Source organism: Benincasa hispida, chromosome 1, assembly GCF_027475165.1.
Source record: "Benincasa hispida cultivar pf3 chromosome 1, pf3_genome.v1.1, whole genome shotgun sequence".
In the NCBI taxonomy this organism is placed as follows: domain Eukaryota; kingdom Viridiplantae; phylum Streptophyta; class Magnoliopsida; order Cucurbitales; family Cucurbitaceae; genus Benincasa; species Benincasa hispida.
In genome coordinates, this window is record NC_143478.1 from 8,855,347 (window position 1) to 8,873,432 (window position 18,086).

Sequence of the window (18,086 nt, forward strand, 5' to 3'; positions counted from 1 at the left end):
GGGATATGGATCTTCTCTTTAAAAGAGAAACAGAAAGAAAAAAAGAAACGGAGAAAGAGAGAGGGATCTCGGATCATCTGTTTTAAGGAAATTACAGAGTCAATCGTGGGGCAGATGGCAGAGACACCTTATTTACCATTTTCCATTTCTGGAGAAAGCCCTTTTTGCAACGGTTAGATTTTTATATTATGTAGAAACAGCTAGCTTTGATCAAGCAGTATTACAAAAGAAACAGATTCAAACGTAATTATAGAAAGTTCAAAAAGTGAGCACTGATTTTCACATTTCCCACTGTTGCTTGATTTTTTCCCTTATAAAGAACAAATGGGGTTTTCCTCCTCTAACACCCTTCTTCTCTGAATTTTTCAGTTCACATTTTATCCAATTCATTTGCTCCTCGTGTCATAAATACACTTCCAAATAGAATGAATTCAAAACAAGGTCAATAGAACCATAAAGTAAAGAAATTTCAGGCAAACAACACAACGGTTTATAAATGTTTTACTATAACTCTTGCATGAATCAAAAGATAACGCCTGAGCCATTTCTAATAACCTCTCTCAGTCTTCCTGAAACAATGAAGCTCCATTTTCATATTCGGCTGCAATGTATTTGTCTCTGCTAACAATCCCCTCTCCTACCTGACCCTCAATGCCTTCCTATACATTATTGCAAATCATGATGTGGGCAAGGAACAAACATAACTTATTTTTGTTGATTTCTCCCCCACTGGGTTGACTTGACATGGATCAAAACTCAAAATTCCTGTAAAATGATCATATAAAGATTGGATGTTGACTCCTAAAGCCACTGTTTAAGAATGAATATGGCTTGCCAGTTTCTTCGGAACAAGTAAATGAATAGTGGTAAAGAGACTCACCAGTTTTTACTTGATTCTCTTGCTAGAAATACTTTGGCAAGAAAATCCTGGAAGCGAGAAGAATATACTTTGGGATTCACGGCTGAGATTGACTTTGAATCATACTGTATCGATTTGTAAGCATGCTCGAGGCGCTTTATCACATTGTAGTTCTGGAAAATGTCTATTATTCCAAAGTATAGCAATACATTGTAGCACTCTGGCACCCTCACCCTGCTTGGTGATGAAACAATCCCCATCTCATTCCTTGGCGTCCTGACTGCACTAGCAGGAAGCTTAGCGCCAAACCTGATACCAAGCATGCAACAATTTGTTAGTCAAAATACTATTTTTGTTCATAATTCATCGGTGGGAAGTAGTTGATTTGTGTGATAAACAGACAATGATTGGCATGTATTATACATTCAAACTGGAAAGCAGACCATGGCTAGCTCAAAATAAGCCGTTCTGGCTGAAATTCGGTTCAGCTTTCGTGTTCATATTCACCAAATAGATCACATGAATAGAAACAGAATCTGGTTTTTGCTCTTATATAGAAATCAGAATGACCTGAAGAGCCAAAGATTGATGGTGCATACCTGCCATTATGTTTAAGAATGTCAGCAACAGTCAATTCTGCATCGTCATGAACTGGACCGGTCCTCATTCCTGAAACAGAATTTCTCCTGTCTAATGAGCCTGAGTTGAACCATGATAATTTATGTTCGGTTCACTATTTCTTTTTCAGCGTAATGCTAAACAAATGATGATTCAGCCGAACTCGGACTGCCTTATATAATGAGTGTGTTACTATCATTGATATATATTTAACAACCAAGAGTTACTTCAGATGTAGATGTCATAATGAAAGAGGAAGAAAGGAGTTCCAAAAATTAATATGTGAATTGAACAAACGTCTGAAAGTAAAACGGTCAATATCCTGCAGATGTGGAATTAACTTAATCTAATCTTTGTATTGATGCTTTGAATACTAGTGACATTTGTACTACTTATTAAAATATATTCTCATAAAGTTCAACCTCATAATTATATCCTAGCAGAAAAAATATTAATAAAAATAAAACCTGCACAATTTCCTCAGCTAATTTTCCTAGAAGATGGTCACTTGGATAAAAGGTGATGCTCTTATTATGTTATGGCCTTGGATTAGCGACAATAATACTAAATGACAAACTACAAAGAATAACAAAACACAAATAGATGTCCTAATGACTTTCCTAACACAGACCATGGGCTATGCCTAGTTGCGAGGCCAAGAAATTCAGCCTGTCTTGCGTTCCGGCAAAGTTCAAGGAGAAACTAAAGTTACTTGATCCAACGTTGTTAGGTCTACTTTATTTGAAAACTTGGTTGAACAGAAGAGATACAAGTTGGTTGATAGAAAATCTTACCTCTTCTTGAAATAGGCAAGCTAAAGACATGCATTATGTATTATCATTATTATTATCACTTTTAGTTCAACTTGGAGTTAGAAGATTCGAACATCTGACCTCATTGTTCATAATATATGTCTTAACCAGTTGAATTATGTTCAAGTTAACTTATTTTTCCTCATTTCTAATCTCCTAGACCACTTTTCTATATTCCAATAGGAATTTATTGTTCCTCACCCGTAAATATTTGACATGTAGGAGAAGTATAGAAAGAGAAAAGAGACACTTTTTTTTTTCTTTTGTTAAAAAAGTTTTAAAAAAAAAAAAACTTGTAAAAGACTTAATTATGAACTTATATTTAATTCCTACGGCCTGAAGCAGCGTTGAATTCCATTTATTTCTTACATAAAAATGCATATTATGAACTTATATTTAATTTGAAGCAACAAAGAGTGAAAGAAAATTTAATCTTTAATTACACATCCCATGGCCCATGACCAACTTGCCGCCATTTGGGTATGTCAATATTTCCTTCCTCCACCTTTGCATGGAAATCTACACTATCAAATTGATCATGCATAGATTAATTCACATAAAATTTATACTATCAACTTTGAGGTTTAAAGTTTGATTATCCCACCATATTGAAAAGAAAAAAAAAACAATCATAAGATATATACATTCAAATATGACAGATAAGGGAGAGAAACACCTTGACGCGAGGAGGCTTCTATATGTACACCAAGCAAAAGACTATAGTCCATGATGCCCTCGGCCTCCAAAAACTCGCAATCATACTTGAGTTGTCTGAAAAGAAAAACAAAGGAGGAACCAGAACACTCATAAAACTATGCCATGGGAAGAGGATAGAAAAGTGATGAGAAACTATCTTTCCACAAGGAAAGCTTCTTCTTTAGGATGGATTTTTATGAATCTGAGAAATCCTCCTAAAGTATTTTAGAAAGCATTAGAGCAATGGACTTACGACAATATCTTGTTACGGAGTGATGGTTCTAGGTAAAAGTAGAAATCAAGATCTATATCCTTATAAATTATCTCCTCATGGACGATCACTTTATTGAAATTTCGTCCTCTTGATGAGCCTTTGAGATCATACCGCCGATGCAAGTGCAAATCTGATTGCAATACATTTGACATGACTGCAAAATAAACCTGTGAAAACAGAACCAATTAAACAAGCACAAAACTCAAATTACTCTGAACAATCTTTCAGGAAGTATCACATTATGCTTTAGTTCAAATGAAAGCTAGAGCTTTTGGAAATAGGGCCTTTCAGGATATTGAAAAGTACACGCATAATCACTACAATCTATGAATTGCAGTCTTCCAGATGAACTTCTTCATCAAAGCTTAGAAAAAGCCATTCTATGAGAGGTCATATAGCAGAGGTGCTTATCTTTGTACTCCTACAGATACAGTAAGATCTAAGCTCATGAGACAGGACCTAAATACAAATCTCTAATATATTGTAGGAGGAGAGGAACATATGTTAAACAACTCACATTAGAAAGGGGATTCTGAAATTGTTGATTAGTAATTTTAGGACGAGTCTTAATTGCTAGTAAGAACTTTACTTTATATATATACTTTTCAGGAGTTAACTTTTCAAAAAGATAAAGATATTAAGGTTACTGAAATTTTCACCTTAATACCTCCAATTGGTCTCACTACATGAAGTCCATATAACGTAGTCAACAATGAAAACCCATGTGTTTTTAGATGTCGATAGTACTTTGGAAGCATCTCCCTGAGAACCTGAGATCATGAGTTGAGCTAAAGTAAGGACTCAATGCACACTCTAAATTCAACATATAGAATAGAAAGTTTCAAGGGAGGAAAAAAGCTTTTTCAGGGATAAATTTCTGGTTGGAAAACTAGAATTCAATTTATCTGTAAAGAAAGCTTTCATTCTCGAATAAGCAGGGTTGATGACCTTACCTTGACTTCAGATTTTCGCAGAGTTTTAATCACAAATCGGTCGTCATTTGACAGAAATATCACGTTGCCAATTCTTCCTGGTGAAGAAACCTCTCTTAAGGTCTCATCACCACAAATAGACAACATATAGTCAGCATAGTCTATTTTCTCTAGCTCTAGTATGTTTCTGAATGAAAAAAAGAAACAGAGAAAATAATAACTGTCAGAGTTTAACTTCATCTAGCTTAAGATTACTGAGGTTATGTTGAAATTTTAGACTTTAAGGGGTTGGGTTCACAAAATATAGATAAGCTCTTCTGGGTTTTGGTTATTATTTATCCACAAGAAACCTTGATTAGTTGCCTTCAATTAAGCTAACGAGTTTTTCCCCCTTTCCAGAAAAAATAGTTTCAAATAAAGCCAGTTCGGAAAAATTCCCTTTGCCTTTTCCCCCCCATCTTAAAATAGCTACTAAGATTTTGAGGGTGGAGAACCTGAATACTGCAGGACAATAGTCCTTCCACTCGAAGTCAGTATATGAGCCTTGAGGAAGACGTATATTATTCTTCTTGGTATATTGAATCCAATTATTTTTAGTGGCTTTGAAGTCCTGTGGTGAGAGCTCCCCTCTCCCCATTGCCATGAACTACCCTGCAACAGAGAGATCTTATTCAAATACAAACAATTGCAACAGAAACTTGGATAGGATTCTCAAACTAATCACTCATAAGCAGCCCAAATGTTATCAAAACGAAAGTGCTTGGTCAAATACAGGGATTGTAGAGAATCTTTCAAAATTGTCTAGTTGAGAATCTTTCTAAAACCTACAATGATTGAGATCACCAGAAATGGTGTTCAAAATTATTGCGTGGGGAGGGGTTAGCTTGCTTGGCAATAAGACTTGCAACCAAGCACGTGGTATTTTGAAAGATGCCATCTCTATAGAGCAATTATACAAACCTGATCAATGCCCAATGTCCCTTGCTTAATCCAGAAGTCGTTGAATTCCCAGATTGATTTCAACTAAAATCAGCCAAGAAAAACAAATGTCAAATGTCAAGAGTTAATTACAAATGCTTTGCACTCCAGAATATTCACAAAAGCCATACTAGAGAACAAGATAAATTTATATAAAGATGCAGGAGAAAAAAAATGATCGTCATGGACTAATTTACATACAACCCAGATGGGATCACAACCTCAAACACTTAATCACATAACAAAACATCAGGTTAATGATTTAGCATTCTCCCATGGCATCTGTCTCAGTTTAGTTCTTTTGTCCTTTACGATATTTACTGGTACTCAGATTTAGCCAGCTAGCTCTCTAAAGCTGAGATCATCTTATCTCCACTATTATATTACAAGCATCAGGAATTCTGGGTCATCTTAGGCGAGGTTGTTTTCTCAAAATGTGGGCCACCATAGCCAGAAAAGCTATGAGGGTGGGCAGCCCCAACCTGTTCTGATGTACTCAGAACGTTACAGAGATAGGACCCCAAGATAAAGTTACTAACAGAAGTAAAAATAGAAACGCCCAGTTTCATTAGGATCGGAGAAACCCAGATTACCACAAAGAAGAAGCATGTGAAAGAAAAACAAAATGTGAATCAAATCAACCAAACCCACTTGCAAAATTTAAGCAGTTCAATCCTCGAACAAAAAAGAAAAGCAATCAGGCAATAAATGAAGAGGAAAACACGAGAGGGAGATGAAAAGGGAAGAAGAATTAATTACCTTTGTCAGAAGAAGAATGGGTTGATGGGTGGAGAAAATGAGGGAGCCATGGGAAGGAAGAGAAGAGATAAAGAAGAAAATGGGGGAAGGAGAGGGATAATGTTGGTTTTTGTTGAAATGGTTAGAAGGGTTTGATTGGGGGATGTAGGAATGGAAAGGGGTGTGTCAGAAATGGAGGTTAGAGGCGATTGAATTGCAGGGGAAAATACAGTTTTTGGCGCCACATTTAGTTGTGGCCTATTCTAACCACCCCCTCTATTTTTAGGAAACGGAACACTAAATCAAATCTCCATTGCCAATGTGCCTTCTTTGGCCCTTTAAGTACATTCTTAGGTACTCCTCTGCCCTTTCCTTCCACGGATATTACACCCTCCTCTCTCATAATTATTCACCAAAAGTTTCAATATACTCCACTCAAAACTTACCCCTTCAAATCATCTCCATTTTTGGTCTACTTTCAATTCTCGTTCATGTAGTTTCAACTTTCGCTCATTTTGGTATTTATACTTCTAAAAGATAACCATTTTGATCGTCCATTTTCATTTTCAGGGATCAAAGGCATTACTTTTTGAAAATTCAATGACCAAGATGAACCAAAATTAAAAGTATAGAAACCAAATGAACACTTTCAAAGTATGTGAACCAAAATGAATCAAAATCAAAAGTACGAGGATCAAAATAGTATTTAACGAAAAAAAATCAATACTCTTTCTAATGTTGTTAGTAGAGCCTCAATTTGGTCATCGATCTTTGTGCATTCAAATTTAACTTCATTCATTAGCATATATATATATATATATATATATATATTTGGATAAATAGATAATTTAACATGGTATTAGAATATGTGGACAAGGGGGTCATGTGTTCAAACTCCTCTATTCTACTCACACTAACCTATCAATAAAATCTAATATTTGAATTTACAAATAAGATTTTAATGTTTCTATCCGGTGTATCCAATTCGCATGTCACATGTCCATATATATATAAGTATATACATGTACTTATATATATATAAATACCATTGAGTAAGAGTTGAGACTTATTTATTTATATTTATTAAGAATATATGTTTTGTGATTAATTTCTGCTCGGAATTTTGGGTTTCTAACGAAAAGAATGACAATAATGGACCAATGGGAGAACCAAATCAAAACGAGAAAACAAAAAACAAATAAAAATACATAAATAAATAATAGAATAGTAGAAACGATCTCGTAAAACAGAGGGACTTGAAAACAAAAGTCTGATTGTTTTATTTTATTATATTTTGTGAAGATGCCAAGTCGACTAACATTCCATGTGAATACAAGAAATATTACCAAATATTACCAACGCACTATTGTTTTCCATAAACGAATTTTCGTTTTTTTTTTTCTTGGACTCAATTACGTAGTAATAAACTTACCACCTTTATAATGTTCTAACCAATTACGGTCATGTTTCTTGCTGTGAAAATATAATAAATCAATGGTAATGTAAAAAGTTGATTCTATTTGATTATTTTTAGTGTTTCATTTGGGACATACTTCCATATCTATAATAAAAAATATAAATTAATTGATGATCGGATGATGCTCAATCCAATTGCATATGAAAATTACACTATATCGTTATCTATATGGTTACAATTACCATTATTATTATTGTTCCAATAGAAAAGTTATGAATTTTGATATATCTACTGTTATCTTTATTATTGCTATTTGACCTTTAAATATAATAGTAATGGTAACGATAACAGTAAATGAGCTAAAATTCATAATTTTAAGTAAACGTAATCAAACGCAATCCAATTACGTATGCGATCTGGCCTATTACAATTGACCTATATCACTACAATTACACTAATTTTTATTACGAATTGATAAAATTGTGTATTGGTTGATGAATAAATTATTAACTATGCCTTTTAAGTTCATACACTATTTGTACATTTTATCTTATCTTAAGATCTAAAAAGAACAACGTGCGTGAATCGGGCTTTGCTCGGGACCAAGGTGGGACAAGATTATTGGTTGAGAAAAAAGAACATTAAATTAAAATAGTGATGATAAATAAATAAATAATAAGGTCGTATCACACACACAAAAAAAAAAAACAGATATAAAAATCAAGTAAAAAGTATTCTTAGTTAAAAAAAAGAAGGTAAAAAGTATTCTCTTTCCAAAAAGGGTGAAAAATGTAAAATGGATTCATTCTTGGCCATATACACAAAAAAGTCTGTTAAAAAAAGAAAAAATAAGTAACATATACATACATACACACATATATATTCGAACCCATCTAAAAAGGCATTCTACAAAGCTAAATAGATCAATATCCCAAAAAATTATTCCATTAAAAAAACATGAAAATTTTGAATGTGAATTTATTAGACTAAATAAATCAACTTAAAAATATGGTCTTTTCATTACATAAATTTTCTTTCTTTTACTGTACTGCTTCAGTATTATACTATCCTTTAAAGTCACCTGCCATCGTTTTGGAAGGCTGGGAGTGGGACTCACTTCCATTTCATCGAAGACAAAACACATCAAATAATGAGAGATCTCCTGTAAAAATAATAATAATAAATATTGAAGAAATTATTTGAAAAAGCTACCACAATGTATCTCACAATTTTAAATCAAGTATCTCAACTTTGTATTTAGCGAATAACATATTAAGAAACAGACAAATGTTTAAACAGTCACATCGTAACGATCTCACCTGTTAAAAGGCATCTAAGCAAAGGAGTGACTTTGCAATGGTAGACCAATAAGATTACCAGCCAAACAGGTTCATTGTCACACCATCCTTTTTTATGCCTAAATAGTAAATTGTAACAAGATCATCTCTCAACTGCACTTAGTTAAGCCTCCCCTATTACAAAGCCAAGCAAAATCACACTCAAGCTTCCCTACCAGTAGTCTTTTAAACCGAACCACCCTAAAAATCGACCGACACAAGCATGTTATCAACGTCAAATAACTACTAGACCCAAAAAGCTTAAAGTGTAGATAAAGCAAAACTTCGAGTTTGAGCCGAAGTAAATCGACATTGTCTAGATATGGCATTGATCAGATAGATATACTTGTATTAAATAGTGAAGTTTTAGAGAGTGCTCAAGATTAACAGAGACTGATCCATTGAAGTGAAGAATAAAAGTATAGAGAAATTCCATCAACGGCAACTGCAGAGAGGAAGCACCAATTTTGAACTAGTCTCAGAGTTTGTAACCAGTTTAACTTGAGTGGTATTTTCCTATGTAAAGAATTCTATTCTCATATTCATGAATATGCATGCAGCTTTTATCTGCAGTTACATGTATATACTCTTTCCTTGGAATGTAGATTCTTCAGTGCAACAGATAAAAAGCAAATAAGAACAAAATCAACCAAATTTCAGACAATTTTGTTAATAAAAACACACAAATCGAGCTGTGAGAAGAAACGAGTCAGGGATTGATCTCAAGCCTTGGTTCAAAGCAAAAGCCAGTAAAAAGCTGGAGGGGAAATCTCTTTGTCACCGGGCACTTCTGCGACCATCTCCATTGTCTTAGATTCATGTCGAAGGTAAGTAAAGCTGGAGCTCCATAACTCTGGATGTAAACAAGGTCATCAGTGCCGCAGCTGGCAAAAACATCGTCGAATTCCCCAAATCCCTGGAAGAACTTATGGGGCATGCGTGCAATTTCTCGCCATTCCTTCCCGCAAAGAATCCAAATTCCAATCCCCTTAATGATGTCTGGCCTATCCTGTTTACCAATTCCACCAACCATGACCAGCTTCTGCTTAAGGTTCATCAATCGACCGCAAGTGAGAGAACAGGGAGCAGGAATAAAGCTTCTTATCAACAGACCATGAGACGAATGGTTAGAGATATTGTAAGTAACAAGACCATGGCGGTTATCAGGTGCTCCACCCCCGGTTGAATAGATTAAGAAGTAAAGAACTCCATCACAAATCACACTCTCATCGCCACCTCTCCACCCCGACAGGACTTCAGTCAGGGATGTAACCCACATCATTGTTTCCGAATCATAAATATGAATTGATATATCCCATTGAAAGAAGTTTCCAGGAACTTGCTTAGATTTCACTACAGAGATTTTATAGTTGTGCGAAATCCTGTTTACAGAGATTGCAAGTGCACTATAATCAGAGAACTTCGATCCAGAGGGCTCTGGTAATTTCATTGAGCATTTGGTTATAGGGTTGCAGACATGTAACTCACTTCGACTGTCACTGTCCATGAAACAAACCAAGCCACAAGACGAGGCAATAAAGCAATTTGACTTGTCAATGCAGGGGAGATCAATGGCATACCACTTTCTAAGAACTGGATCATAGGCATAACCAATAGGCTCATCGGAGCTTGTAAACATGAAATACCAAGGTTTCTGTGATAGGATATGTGAGACATTCCACAAAAACCTCCTTGAACTAACTATATCGTGCCATCTTTTGCACACAGAACCAGCTCTGAAAATGCTCGCTATCGGTAGATAGGACAGAATACGTTCCAACAAGTCATCAGGCAGGATTGACTCCACAGAAACTGCTACAGCCTCTTTGCCTCCTTCACTTGTGAAATCCAAGTAAGAATCAAAATCTTCAAGATCTCTTGACATGTCATTGTGGCAATGCCTAATCCATGACGTTTGTCCTTCCATAATGATGAATGATCAAAACAATGATGAGCTGATCGCAGTAGTCAAACTATAAGAAGACGCAGCAGGAATGAAGTGATCCAACTCTTCTGAATTGAGACAAGCACAAGTCAAAAAAACACATTCTTCCAATAGAAAACGTCATGGGAAAAAAACTACATTTCATTTCAACTAAATAAAAATGACAACAGAAGGAAGATCAAGACTAAAACATAGAGATTGCTATATAACATTGCTGATCGTTAAAGTTGCAATAACATAAACAAATGCCACAACCTGAAGTGTAATAACTTCACCCCTAAATCATACGATACATTATGTCTTCAAGAATCCTATGTGGGTAATAAGTGGAAAAATTACAGACATTTGTAGTCTGCTTTAATGAAGAAAGAATCCTTCCCGGACAACTAGCGACCATACACAAGAAACAAAGGTGTTATAAAACCAAACATTTAGGGTAAAGGTAGATAAAACCTGAACCCAAACAAACGACATTATACACAAATCCACAGGAAAGCATTGACAGACAGTAGCAGACAGCAACAAAAGAGAGACACTGTTCATGAGTACAATATTCTTTCAAAAAAAAAATGTGTAAGCATTTAAGCATCTCCGAAGCCAAATTCCAAAGAGGGAAAATAACTGCCACAACAGATTTAAGAAATGTAAATCTCCTAATCATCCCTGCAAAGGGTATGAGCAATGGACATCAAATTAAAAGGAAGCTTTCCAAAAGAAGTCCCAGTCCACATTAACTCAACATAAATTTATGCCTTCTCCAAACGGAAAGGGAAAACCATAAATAAATTAATAAATAAAACGTATCTCAACTGTTAAAACTCACCATAACAGAGAATTGCAAATTAGAACAAAAATAAATGGGTGAGTAGAGAGTGAAACACACAAGAGTTACAGATCAATCAAAGATGAAAACTTCGTGTTAAAAGAAAGCCAAATCCATATCCATCAGAAAATGAGAAAATACATGGATTAAAAACAAAACCCAGATCAAGAAAAACACAAAACAAAAGAACAAAACAAAACAAAACAAAACAATTACAAAAAAGTGAAAATTAGGTCCTGATGGCAATAACCCACGATGAACAAACCTTATAAAAAGCCTCTTCGGCAGCCACCTGAAAATGGGGTACCGCTAGATTCGATGAAGAAACCTCAGATGCAGGTGGAATAGCAAAAGAGAAGGAAATAAATGAGAAACAGAGCAACCCCTTTATCATTCAATGAGAAGAAAAATTTCTGTAAAATGGGGGCAAAGAATACAAAGGGTTGCTAGATTTGGCAGCCAAGAATCAGAAAAGAAGCATCCTAGAGAGAGAAATGAGGTGAGATTAGAGAGTGAGGGTGTATTGTTGTTGGTTGTATAGGTTTTCCTTTGCTTTTCCTTAATTTCATTTTCCCCCTTTCGTTTTCTTTTTAGATATAAGAAAAACGACAGACGAGAAGGGGAGTGGGAAGGCGGTTTTCCTTTTAGCGGCTTTACAGTGAGAGAAGAAGAAAGAGGCGCGTGGAAGCGCGTGGTTCTGTCTCTGGTGAAGGGTAGCGTGGGGATAGTGCCACACAAGGGCCTTGTGTTTCAGTCCAGAGCTGTTTTCCAAGCAATCGATAGATTTTAACGAGGGATTTTATTTATTTATTCATTCATTCATGAATCATTATTATTATTATTATTATTATTAATTCACAATTTCGGATTTTTGTCACATTCTTAAATGGCCAAAATGGTTTCATATTGCTTTCATACTAGGCTTCTCATCACCTCCAATTTAACGTTATTTCTCTCTCTTTATCTCTAATTTTAAATTAGGTAATAATATTGATATTGACATTCAATATACTCGTTAGCTTTAAGAATGTCTTCTAAATGCTTATGATGTCTAAAACCTTTCTCTTCTTTTCTTCTTCTCAATATGCTTTTCAATTTTTATTTTTATAATACAAAGGATTGAAAATTTTAAACTATAAATCTTTTAATCGCGGGTATATTTACACGTCGGATTTGGTTTTAAATTTTGTATTTTGAAAATAATTTATAGTTCATTTTTAGTTTTTCACTCTTATTTTGGTTTATATTTTTTTGTTAAGAGGGACTATGTTAATCCCTTTTTAAAAAAAATCTAACATAGATTTTATATGCAGCAAAAACCATTCAATATGATGTTGATGAATTAGCCATGTTATTTTATTACTAAAAATAGTTTAAAATGCTATTTTAATCCTTATACTCTTTATTCTTGCAATTTTAGTTCTTATAATTTCAATAAAGCTTAAATATAGTCTCTACAATTAATTTATCGGTGATTTGAAAAAAAAAAAAAAACTATTATCTATTAGTATTTTTACTATAAAATTTGAACTATATTCACATATTTATTTTTTCTATATGAAAATTATCATTATTTTTTAACCAAATTTAGTAAAAAAATAACTTTATAGACTAAATTTATGATTTGAAAAAATAAATAACTAAATTTAGAAGTTAAAATTTAACCATTTTCATAAATACGTGAAGCAACCATCACTTAACAATAAAAATATCAATGGCCAAAAAAAATGGTTACATGATAAGTGTCTTATTTAAATGCATTTTTTTCTTTTTTTTTTCTCTCGAAATATTTTTTTTAAGGACTGTCAAGCACATTTAATTAGCAACTTAAACAAGTCATCTAAATAGAATTAAGTAGATATTAGAAAAAAAAAACTCAATTTTCAATAAGTATAAATCAGGATTATAAAATAGTGATCATATAAACGTATTTTAACTGACATAAATTTACACTGTCAAATATCAAATTCGAAATCTGAAATTGATCCTCGGACTGATCTGAATATTGTAAGGGAAAAAAATAAAATAATTATACGATAGGAAAATAAATAACCTTTATTGGATATATACTTTACCGACTAAGAGAGGCAACTTCAAGCATCATGTTCTTTAGAATAAAATATTTCTTTTCAATTTTTTCAAACAGCAAATAAAAAGTTCCCTTGAGTTATTATTTTTTTTTTTTTGGTTAAGTTATAGAACAGCCCAATTTTAACATTGGACTTAAATACTTGTTGGTTCTGTTAAAATATTATACATTATGATAAAAATTAATAGATTATTCTAAAAAATGAATAGAATATTACTTATTATCAGGTGGTACTAGTATGAAGGATTTTATTTATTTTATAACATAGTCTAATGGTATTTGTTAAGCTCATTAATGTTAAACACTGAATGAAATTGATAAATAACTGAAAACAATAATCAATATAGATATAGATATCAGCCTAATGGTCTTTGTGATAGAAGAAAAAAAGTAGAAGGGGCATGAAAGTTTTAAAACTACCTATTCTATATGTACTTATGGCACAATAATATTAAAAGTACTTGTTCAAAAGAAGTTTGTCCTACTTTTTTTTTTTAAGAAAAAACTCAAACATGATTTAAGCTATAGAGTATATTTTTAGTTAAAATGATGTACTTTTTTATTTCCAACAACGGTACATATCCTAACCGCTAAGTTATATTTAGTTTGATAGGTACATGTTGCAAATATATAATTATATTAGTAAATAAATTTGTATTGTAGAAGATACGGGTCTTCTTTAAGAATATATCATACATACATATATCTCGATTACTGGCTTGTTTTTGCATATGATTTAAATTTCCAACTTAAACTCTAATTTAATTTCCTCTCTTTTAGTTAAGAATTTTTAAGAACCAAGAAATCATGATTCATCCCCTTAAAACAAAAAGAGTAATGAATTTATTAATTATAATTAAATGGGTGCATTTTTCCTCTTAACGAAATTATTAATCGTGAAATCTTATGGTTAGATGTCACAATCTCCACACGTAAGATGGTTTAAATGTTTGTTTGGATCTAAATTATTCTTTATTTAAGTGGTTTAGTTGAGTAGACACAAAATTCTAATATTAATTTTATATTTTTTCATTAAAAACAATAATCACCTTAATTAATTTGATTTTAATGTGGGTAATACTTAACAGATTAATAGATCCTCTCCCTTCCAAGGGCCTGCGTCTTCCTTCATTTTTGTCCATCTAAAGTTCTTTTTTAGAATTTAGGTTTTTTTTTTTATTTTTTATTATTATTAATTTAAAGTTCTCAACTCGTGTGAATTTTAATTTTAAACTTTTAATTTCATCGAATCTTACTCAGAACTTAAATAAGTGTGGCAAGTTTAACATTAAACTTTAAAAGATATTGCAATCTTAACCTCCTAATAAGTTCTCGCTCAAAATATTGTTAAAAAAAAAAAAAAAAAAAAAAAAAAAAAAAAAAAAAAAAAAAAACTCTCTTACACATTCATTGAATTATAAGACATACGTACAACAAAAAAAATATATATATATATATATAAATAAGGTAACATCATTAATATATGTTCTTGGGTTGGACGATAGAGACAGAAGGAAGACAATCACTCATTCTTAAGATCAAAGGAAAACAATTTTTTCCTCAAAATTGTTGATTTTGGTAAATTATTTAGTAGTAACTTGTACATTAGTCCAACATCATTTTCGTACCAAACCGTTAAACTAGTGAGTTTATGGAGATTTATATATTACTATTTTTAAATCATAGACCTATTAGCAAAGATGATGTTTAAAAGTTATGTTTAAAAATAGTCACTTTGGTAAATATAAGTAAGAACAAGGATTTGGCTAAAAAATATTCGTAGAGATATGCGATCCCTAGGATGGTGTTAATAGGAGCAAGCAATACAAAATACAAACAAAGCAATATTTTGATAGCTTTCCCTCTTTATAATATGCAAAAAATAATAATAATAATTGACAATAAGAACAAAAGAGGTACATTCATCAAAATCATATATATATATATTCAATATTCCAATTGGCCTTTTCTGTGCACTTAGGAGTATAAAAGTAAATAAAAGAGAGAGAGAAAATGGATGATTAATTAAGGTAATGAAACGATGAATAAGAACAAGATTTTGAGGCTCTTGCATTAGCAAATGAGCATTAGGAGGAAGTGAAAAAGCGATTTTTGGGTTAGTGGATGAAGCACTTTGAACTTGGAAGTTGGAACATCAATCCCTCTTTCCAGCCAAGCATATTTAACTCATCTCTCACTTCCAATATATACTTTTTTATACATATTTGGACATTCTTAAACCTGTACGGAATTTGCCTTTTTAGTTTTGGTTTTAGGTCTCTCTCTCTCACCCCACCATCATAAATATTTGATACCCAAATTTTCTCATGAATAAAAATTGTTAAATTATCTAAAAAAAATACTGATAAATATGAATAGAAACTAAAACTCTATTATCGATAGAGATTGATAAAAGTTTATCAATGATAGAAATATATAGAAGTCTAAAATGATTAAATTTCGCTATGTTATATAAATAATTTTCCTTATTTTATTTTCAAAATTTCCATGTTTGATAAATAAAATAATAGATTATCAAAGTTATTTATTTGATCATAGTTTAGTCGATAAGATATCAATCAATGGATCGATTCCTCGCTTCTGCAATTACTAATTATTTTTTTATAATATAGTTAAGTTAGAGGAGAAAACTGAAACCATGAAATTTAGGGGGCGTTTGAGCCCCCTATTTGGAGTTTGGCGGGTAGGCTACTATAGCCCACCCAATATTTGGGAGCCCAAATCCCACTTAACCCACAAATTATTTTGCTCTTCCCTGTTTTGCTTACTCTTATTATTTTGCTCGGTTTCCTTCCATCTCTTCTCCTTAAGGTTTCGTCATTATTCTCTATCGGCGTTGTTCCTGGTGGGTTTTGGAGCTTCCTCTTCTCCATTTCTGCCGATCAACTGTCATTGTGGTTCTCTTTAGTTGGATTTGAAGAAATCCTTCGCAAATCTAGACTACGGTATGTTTGACAGTCTAGATCTTAGTTTTTCTCTAGATCTGTGACCCTTTCTTTCGACTTCCTCTTTCATCTTGTCGTTCTGAACGTCACTCCTGTTCCTCCTTTATCTTGTCGCTTCTTTCGATTTCCTTTGATCTCTTTGCTCCAAACGAGAGTTTCTCCTTGTCGCTTCTTTCAATTCTCCATTCTTTTGTGTTTTTCTTCTGTCTATCTAAGTCTGAAATCGTACAACCATGTTGGAGCTCAGATCTTGCTTGGTAGGGGATGGAAATCCTCATTTGGAGCATGGTAGGAGATGAAAGATGGTGTTCAGATCCTAGTAGGGTTACCAGACCAAATGGTAAATCTTCTTTCTCTTCACCTGCCAATGATGAGTCATTGTAATTTTCTTTTCATTTTTTTAACAAATGTAAGATTATTTTTTACACATCTTTTCAGCTTACTCTGATTATTTTGCTCAATGCTTGATTTCAGTGTTCGGATCTTGGTCTTTGATTATCGGTCTCTGATAATTGTATGTCACTTTATAAACATTGATTATAATTGTATTTCTTTGAGATTTGATATCTATTATTGGTTTCTGATTATTTGTCATTGTATAAACATTGATTACAATTGCATTTACATTTTTTTTACCTGTTCTTGGTCTCTGATTATCAGTCCCTATTCATTTTTTGGCACTGTATAAACATTGATTACAATGATATATCCATGATGTGATTCTCTTTCTTGGTCTCTGTTTATAGGTCAAAGGTATGCTACTATTTCAATGACTGTTTTTGCATTAACTCTAATGATCAATGTATCTGATTTACCATGATATATCATATTATCCTAAATTCAAAACGATTTAGGAAAGAATTTCGTTGCTCTGAGGCTGATTCTTACTGTCTAAGCATACTATTAGGACAGTTGATTGTTTATTGGCTTCCTTTTTTTTTTTTTTTTTTTTTTTTTTTTTTTTTTTTTGTTTCCCAATCTCACTGCATCTATGTCATAACTCTTGTTTGGTTCCCAAGTTGTTCTTGTTTAGTTTACTCTAGTTAGATTGCAAGTAGTGGTTTGCAAGTACTCTCTTGATGTAGTTGACAGTAATGGTTTATTTAGTTCCTAATGTATTTGGTTCACATCAATAGTACAATATTCACTTTATTTCACTAGGTGGGGTTTCCAAGGTATACTTATTACCACACGTACACCTAAACTTAACCTACCCATCACATAGAATGTCAATATCTTCTCTTATCTATAGATGAGACCTCTTTTTCTTACAACTATGAGGATAACCCCATCTTCATCACACCATTGTTGGTAAGTCTCTTCCCCTTCCCTCTCTTTTGTATTGTTTACCACATCTCTCGTTAAGTTATTTTCACTTTTTTCTTTATATTATTACTAAAGCATATGTTATTATTGTCATAGTGTTCAACTTATTAGAGAACAAGCGAAGCTTCACATTTCCTCCTTCTATCGTATGTAAGGTGGTATTTTTCTTTGTCTCAATTTTCTTTTCTTTTGTGTCCTTCTTGGTGATCTTTTCCTTTCTCTACTTATTGTCTTTGTTCATACTATTTGTCTCACTATTTTCTTGTTTATTTCTAT

General features: G+C 32.8%; 2 protein-coding genes across 4 annotated transcripts; both read right to left on the bottom strand.

Annotated features, from left to right (window-relative positions):
• Positions 1 to 247: 247 nt before the first annotated feature.
• Positions 248 to 6,392, bottom strand: LOC120092194 (phosphatidylinositol 4-phosphate 5-kinase 10). 2 transcript variants are annotated; one of them, XM_039050433.2, is made up of 10 exons: positions 5,929 to 6,392; positions 5,152 to 5,214; positions 4,686 to 4,842; positions 4,213 to 4,378; positions 3,919 to 4,029; positions 3,239 to 3,426; positions 2,966 to 3,060; positions 1,459 to 1,528; positions 881 to 1,168; positions 248 to 765 (listed from the first exon to the last, which is right to left on the bottom strand). In XM_039050433.2, exons 3-10 carry the CDS (start codon positions 4,832 to 4,834, stop codon positions 750 to 752), a joined length of 1,083 nt encoding a protein of 360 aa, XP_038906361.1. In that variant the 5' UTR covers positions 4,835 to 4,842; positions 5,152 to 5,214; positions 5,929 to 6,392; the 3' UTR covers positions 248 to 749. The 2 variants fall into 2 exon arrangements, with proteins under 2 accessions (XP_038906361.1, XP_090168166.1); XM_090312040.1 differs by lacking the exon at positions 5,929 to 6,392 and adding an exon at positions 5,391 to 5,516.
• Positions 6,393 to 9,172: 2,780 nt separating this feature from the next.
• HWS (Galactose oxidase/kelch repeat superfamily protein) lies at positions 9,173 to 12,210 on the bottom strand. 2 transcript variants are annotated; one of them, XM_039050413.2, is made up of 2 exons: positions 11,695 to 12,210; positions 9,173 to 10,674 (listed from the first exon to the last, which is right to left on the bottom strand). In XM_039050413.2, exon 2 carries the CDS (start codon positions 10,586 to 10,588, stop codon positions 9,371 to 9,373), a length of 1,218 nt encoding a protein of 405 aa, XP_038906341.2. In that variant the 5' UTR covers positions 10,589 to 10,674; positions 11,695 to 12,210; the 3' UTR covers positions 9,173 to 9,370. The 2 variants fall into 2 exon arrangements, with proteins under 2 accessions (XP_038906341.2, XP_038906350.2); XM_039050422.2 differs by having other exon boundaries at positions 9,173 to 10,671; positions 11,695 to 12,055.
• Positions 12,211 to 18,086: the final 5,876 nt, after the last annotated feature.